The 7,371-nt window shown below is 36.3% G+C and overlaps 1 protein-coding gene across 1 annotated transcript in view; it reads right to left on the bottom strand.

The window, feature by feature from the left end:
* The window catches only part of LOC109915548 (serine/threonine-protein phosphatase 2A 56 kDa regulatory subunit alpha isoform), a 54,568-nt gene that overhangs the window by 27,380 nt on the left and 19,817 nt on the right, over positions 1-7,371 (bottom strand). The window contains exons 6-7 of the mRNA XM_048600773.1: positions 5,737-5,845; positions 530-583 (exon numbers count right to left, since the gene is read on the bottom strand). Coding sequence (XP_048456730.1) covers positions 530-583; positions 5,737-5,845 — 163 coding nt within the window. The remainder of the gene's footprint in view (positions 1-529; positions 584-5,736; positions 5,846-7,371) is intronic.

Below are 7,371 nucleotides of genomic sequence, written 5' to 3'. Positions count from 1 at the left end.
CACAATTTTTAATTAATGCTGGTTAAAAATAAATTGTTCAAGTGTTTAAAATTTAATGTCTCATGATTAGCTGTAAAATTTATTTAACAAGCACAAAATTTATGAGAAGTTTATTTTTTCAAAGGAGGCATGTAATTAGAAAAAGGATTGGAATGAAAATAACACCAAATCAAATCAACTTTTAAATTTTGCTCTTGACTTTTTTTAAAAAACAAAATTACACCCCAAAGAAGTTAATTTAGTTTCAATCACAAAAAAATGTTCATAATATCCTCTTTTTTCTTACTCAGATTCTGCCCATTTTTTAAAATACTCAATATAAATATTCACATAATTGTGCATGCAGCAAACATTCAAATTGACATTTAGGTAAATAGTATTATTACAGGAGTGGATTTTCAAAATCCAAGCTCTTTGGACAGTATAGTTCAAAACTCTATCCTGCCCACAACCTCCCAAAAATCAAGTTGATTTTTAAAAATAGTTATCAAAATATACAGTAACTACTAAATTTAATGTTAAAACTTACTGGTTCTGTAAGAGTGGCATCTTTTTCCAAGAACTGTACCACACAATAAGCTAACTAGAAGACAAAAACAAAACATATGATTTGCAACAGCAATTGGTGAAATCGAAATGTGCACAAATCAAAGCAATAATCTTATCGGTGTGTCGAGCAATCTCTTCATTTCACTCAACTAACGATATTATATCAGAGAAAGTATGAAAACAAATCTAGAATCAGACATAAGTAGTTTGCAACTGCTCATTTTAAAATATGTATTCCAAGATGAAGCTTTTCCCAATGTGGAATTTCCCCTAAATTATTGTTGTACACTATTACAAACGTCAGACAGATTTATTGTACATGATACACATTGACACTGTACAAATACAGGCCTTTCTTATAAAAGGTTATACTGACGTAAGTGACCTATTTTCCATCTATTTTGAAAAATGACACACCAATTTTTCCCTGAGCTGGTGGGTTTGGTTGCAAATGTTACCTGCTAGGTAACATCATCAGTGCGCCTCTGATGAAGCGACGGTGTTCTGTCCCACTTATTATTTATATGTCTCAATTCACTGGGGTGTTTGTTACCACTTCTGGTTCCGTTTCTCAGTGGTTTGTACACCAGGTCTAATTCAACGTGTTTGCTGATGGAGTTCTGGTTAGAATACCAGGTCTCCAGGAATTCCTTCGTGTGTCTCTGTTTGGTTTGTGCGATTATGGACGTGTTGTCCCAGTCGATATTTTTAAGATTTTTTTATATATATTTAAGATATTTTTAAATGATTTGTACATCTGTTTATTGCAGTGTAATAGAATAACAGTTATAGGAAGGATATTATTAAGCTGGAGAGGGTTCAGAAGAGATTTACCAGGATGTTGCTGGGATGGAAGGTCTGAGTTATAAAGAAAGGGAGAGTAGGCTGGGATTATTTTCGCTGGAGCACAGAAGGTTGAGAGATGACCTTATAGAAGTTTATAAAATAATGACGGGTATAAATACAGTTAATGGTAATTATCTTTTCCCTAGGAAGGGGGATTTCAAGACTAGGGGACACGTTTTTAAGGTGAGAAGAGAAAGATTTGAGAGAGAGATGGAGGCAAATTTTTTTCACAGTGGGTGGTTCACATGTGGAATGAACTTCCTGAGGAAGTGGTAGATGTGGGTACAATTACAACATTTAAAAGACATTTGGACAAGTACATGAATAGGAAAGTTTTGGAGGGATATGGGCCAGGAGCAGGCAGATGGGACTAGTTTAGTTTGATATCATATTCGGCATGGACTGGCTGGACCGAAGGGTCTATTTCCGTGCTGGATGATAATGACTCTATGAATTTATTAAACTCGCACTTTCCCACAAACTTGAAATGGAATGTCTTACAGAAGTTTATAAAATCATGAGCAACAAAGTCTTTTCCCCAGGGTATGGGAGTCCAAAACTAGACGGCATACATATAAGGTGAGAGGGGAAAGATTTAAAAGGGACCTAAGGGGCACTTCTTTCACGCAGAGGGTGGTGCGTGTATGGAACAAGCTGCCAGAAGATGTGATGGAGGCTGGAACAATTACAACATTTAAAAAGGCATCTGGACAGGTACACGATTAGGAAGGGTTAAAGAGAGATACGGGCCAACTGCTTGCAAATGGGTCGAGGTTAATTTAGGATATCTGGTCGGCATGGACGAGTGGACCAACGGGTCTGTTACCATGCTATACATCTCTATGATTCTGTGACTCTAATTTGCTGTAATTGTGTGTGTCAAAATAGTATCCCACTGTATACAGGGTATCACGCTTGTCTTAACTAATCATATTGAAAAATTGTTAATGAGCAATGCAGCATCAGAACAGAAATTAATGCCAAATTAGGTACAGAAAATAAACCAAACAGGGAAGAAGATGGGATTAAGAGAGAGACAGACAAAAAAAGACAGAGAAATCTCTCAGTTATAGCTAACATCAAAGAAATAGGAGTCCACATCGTTTGAAATGATTTTCAGTACCAGAGACATTGTTTGATAGCAATTAAAACTTATCATATCGCTAAAATAAAACAGTACTGAAATGGACAAGCATAACATTTTCTGGCAAGTTCACTGGGCATTTATGTACATATCTGTCAATTTTACAAATTTACTCCATTTCATGCTTTTAAACGCCAAGACTCCTGAAGGAGTAGGGCATCTTGGATAGCAACTTTTTGATTGCTGCACTTAACAGTGCATGTGCAGTTGCTGGAGGTTGTCTCCTTAAGAATGGTGAATGCTGTTAGCCTCACGTTAACTACACATGTTAGTCACACCACTCACCATCAATATTTTTAAAAAAGGAAAATTCTAATTGTCTGTTTAGGTGACCGTGTCCAGGTCCAGGAGAAGGTTTTTGGTATAAATACTCCAGGATAAGATCATTGCAAGTCCTGTAAAGTAATTTTTAATTTCCTATATTTTCCATCTGTGACAATTTGGGGCAATTAAGATCAGTTGGTATTATGCACTTAATGTGGTAGTGAGTTAGGTTGAATTCATCCAAACAATTAAATTGTTTTTCACTGCAAAATTTCAGTATGGTGGCATCTTATTTCAAGGAACACTATTTTGAAACAGCAGTCTTAAAAAACAAAATTTCTCCCGGCTTATATATATTTTATTCAATTTCTAAACTGAAATTGTCTGGAAATACTCATTATCGTGAGAATCTGTATGTACAATGTCTTAAGCAATCACATGTTAATCAATAGTTTGCAGATTTCCCACAGCATCTTCATTGGAAGTACAGGGTGCCACTTTAATATCTCAATGATAATCTGTACAGTTCTCCTGAGGCAGGGCTTGGAGCATAATTTTCCATGTTAATTAAAGTTAAGCTTATGAAGTAAGTAAATTCCTGTTTAAAATTAATTTAATATACCTGCATAACAATCACTCCAAGCATACCACTGGGGATAGTGTTGTGAAATTCTTAGTGTTGTGAATGTAAGTTAAAAATTAAGGCTTGTTGAAGAATTATGAGGTGAAACTGGTGATTAATTTGCTGTACTGCATAATCATTTTAAATGTTTACAAAGAATTCACAGTAAATACCCAATCAGAAACAACAAGTAAGAAGCAAGATACCCTAGTATCAACACAGTTATTGTGAAAAGGCAAGAGGCAAATCCTTGACACTAGGCAAATGCCAACTGAAGAATAAAAAACATTAAAGATAATACTGGGGAGGCTATGGCCAGTGGCTCAAAGTCACAAATGGACAAATGAAATCGGTCATAAAAGTTTCAACTCTAACCATCCACCTCTTGAAACAACTGGGCAATAAAGCCATCAAAACTGGGTTTTTAAAAAAAACTGAATACAGCAAGGTGACAGATATTCATGGCTATAAGGCAAGTGCTGGAAAATGGGAAAGTTGGCAGCATTAAAGAGGGTGGATCTAACAAACATATGGGAAGACTAAATAACTGACATAAAATTGATTTGGTCATTTTCTGACAACTGAAGAACATTGCCAATTAGCTAATGAGTTTCTAGACAGTCTTATGTAATAATCCCTCTGCAAAAACAATTCATACGGTCAGTTAGCACACGCCTTAAAGCACACAGTGCAAAGTAACATGGCCACTAGCTCATACACCTTTAATACGAACTCTCAAACAGAAATGAATACAAAAGGTTCAAAAGTGGTTTAATGTAGTTTCTTTCTTCTTTAATTAAAGAATTCCAACTGACATTCCAACAATTTAAAGTATTGACAAAAATCTGTAGCTCGGGTTGCGGATGTGGTTGTTGACTTGCTCGCTAAGCTGGCTTGTTTTTGCTCAGACATTTCATCACCATGCTAGGTGATTTCATCAGTGGAACCTCCGATGAAGCGATGTTATTCTATTCCGCTTGGAATTTATGCTGTCCAGTCCGTTATGGTGAGTACTGTTATTTCCGGTTTTGATCTGTATGGGCTTATATATGGGGTCCAATTCTGTATGTTTGTTGATTAAGTATGGGTGGAGAACCATGCCTCTAGGAATTCCCGTGTGTGTCTATGTTTGGTTTGGGCTACTTTGGTTACTTTGTCCCAGTTAAACGGATGGCCTTCGTTGTCTGAATGTACAGATATTAAGGAGAGTTCATCGTGCTGTTTTGCTGCTAGCTGATGTTCGTGTATTCCAATGGCTAGTTTATTTCCTGCCTGTCCAAAGTTATGTTTGTGGCAGTCGTTGCATGGTATTTTGTAAACCAGGTTCATTCTGCATGTTGTGGGAATGGGGTCTCTAATGCTTGTGAGTGTTTGTCATAGAGTGATTGTGGGCTTGTGCACCACCATGATTCCTAGTGGTCATAGGAGTCTTGTTGTTGGTTCTGATGTGCTCCTGATGCGCTCCTGATGCAGGGAAGTGTGTTACATTGTTGTCAACAACAACAGGAGGACACAGTATGACCTCTAAGGATTACCCCCAATCCAGTCAACCCCTCACCCTTATGCTTTTCATACTAGGGTTACGTGATGTTTCAGGTACTAAAATAGGCACATATCAGGAAATTCTTTTTTTAAACTCAACACTGGGGGTGAATAAGCTTTAACATCAGAAAAAAAACTTCTAACAGGGACCTACACTATCCCAAAAATGTATATCAACAAAAGTACTTTTGCAAGAAATTGATGACATGTACTCAATTAAGTTCCATGCAGTTGTTTTTGGTTGTCCTATTTAGTTTCTCCATTCACCCAAGTGAATAAGCCTAGTTTTCTGTTCCTTACTCCCAATACTTATGTTATAGTATTTTGTCAATTAAACTTCATTTCCTCATCAAATGAAAATGGATCCAAGTATCAATCCAGACAACAAAATGCCAAACTAACTAGCTTGTTAAAAAAGGACAGCAATATTTGCACAGTCAATGTTGAACTTGACAATTTATGAAACATTAGTTTTAATAGCCTATTCCAAAAGCCTGGCCTTTCCACTCTCTCAATTAACTTAAATGAATGTAAAACAGGTATCTGGACATGTCACAAACATAATTCTGGCAAATGTTTGGCCTACACAATAAAAACATACACCGGACCTGCTTCAGCAGTCATTAGGTCCAGCCCCTACAATGAAGTGTATCATTTTTACTGAAAGCTTGAATGACACAGAGTGGAATGTACATCAAATTTGAAAATCAGTTCTGGTACCAAGTCAATAATAACTAAACCATGCTTACATCAAGAAATAATAGCCTACCTGTGCATGAAACAGAGCTAAGCCTTTAGCAGTGTGAAGGGGAATGAGCACCTTCATAAGAAATTGCTTATGTTCTGCTTTCAATGGCAGTGCAAATCCATTAATAATACTGAAAAATAAATAAAGTTAATAATTCATACATTTAAATGTCTGAAATTATCTTTATACCTACAAGTACATTTAAATGAATCAAATTATTTCATAATACAATGCTGTACAGTACAATATTTAATTCATTTTTATCTGAATGTGCTATATCAATTCACTTCCCTTGAGGTTGGTAAAGGAGATAGAGCCTTTCTCTTCAACATGCAAGAGAACTATGTGTTTATGGCAGTTACTAAAGTCAGTTGTTCATCTGAGTTTTCAACTGTGACCCAAGAAACATACACAACAACGTACATAAAACCAGCAAAGGCTATCCAACAGCTTCCAAAACAGCTGACATGGTCACCAAGGGCTGATAATTTAACAGCCCTGATCTGCGAAAATGTGTTGCTATAGAGCTTTGTAATCTGATCTGTAGGTACATACAATATTTCTTCACTTGTATTAGAGGTACATCAAATTTTATATCTTTATGTCAAAACCAATGCCTTCTGGTCAGTTTTAAGCACATTTATACATTCGTTCGGTAGATATGCAACTTTTATAAATAGTGACAACTTCTAATGAAATCAGCCAACACTTGGTGATTTACAGTAATCAATCACCCACGTAACATTTTGGCTGCATAGTTCAGCTGCGCGCTGAGTACTTTTATTGAGGTACCTGGGAGTCCAGGTTAATCTTATAAGCATATTCAAATACACCCACCCACAAACAAAGGGAAGTTATTGTGACTATAAATTCAGCTCAGAATGCACATAATGTATTTATATTACACTTTTAGTATAATTAAACAACTTCAACTATTTTACAGAAGAAAAAAGCAGCACATGAACAATTAAAATAAATAAGGAAATGCTTTGTTGAGTGAAAGAAATCTCAGTAGAAATGTAAAGGCATAAAGAGAAGTGGAGGATTTAAGGAGGGAGATTCTGAAACATTGAGTAGGGTAGCTAAACATTACTGTGGAGAAGAAATTGCAGGAGCAAAAGAAATGGATCAACAGAAAATCAATGTTGGTTGGCCAAAGATCTCAGCATGGGATGTAAATCTGGAGGAATTCTGACAGGGTAAGTGTAGTTTGGGTGGAAATGTAGACAAAGGCCTTAATTTTGCCTCTGATACATGTGAGGTAGAAAACAAACTCATGGATCACTGGTGTACAGTTTTCCCAATAGTTTGCAGAATTGAGAAATTCATCCTTTTTTTAGGTAAATAACTGGGAATAATTTCTGACTGCCAAACTAAGCAGAAAAGTCACTCCAAGAAACTCTGATGCTTTTCCAGAGCTTTAAAATTGAATAAGTGAGTTGACAGAGGGAGAAATATTTCCTAGCATGTTTTAATGATGTCTTCAAGGTGAGGAAGGAGCAGGCATGGGCAGAGTTACCTGAAGGGTCAGCATCTGCAGCTTCACCTCTAGGACTTAGTTTCATTTTTGGGAGTAGATTCAGAACCTCACAGGAGTAGCACTGGTTAGTACACCTCAATTTTTCCACCTCAAAAATTTCACAATACGCTCCAACA

The sequence above is a fragment of the Rhincodon typus genome, chromosome 9, assembly GCF_021869965.1.
Source record: "Rhincodon typus isolate 14 chromosome 9, sRhiTyp1.1, whole genome shotgun sequence".
Classification (NCBI taxonomy): domain Eukaryota; kingdom Metazoa; phylum Chordata; class Chondrichthyes; order Orectolobiformes; family Rhincodontidae; genus Rhincodon; species Rhincodon typus.
The sequence above is the reverse complement of the archived record's forward strand: the minus strand, read 5'-3'. Positions and strand labels throughout refer to the sequence as shown.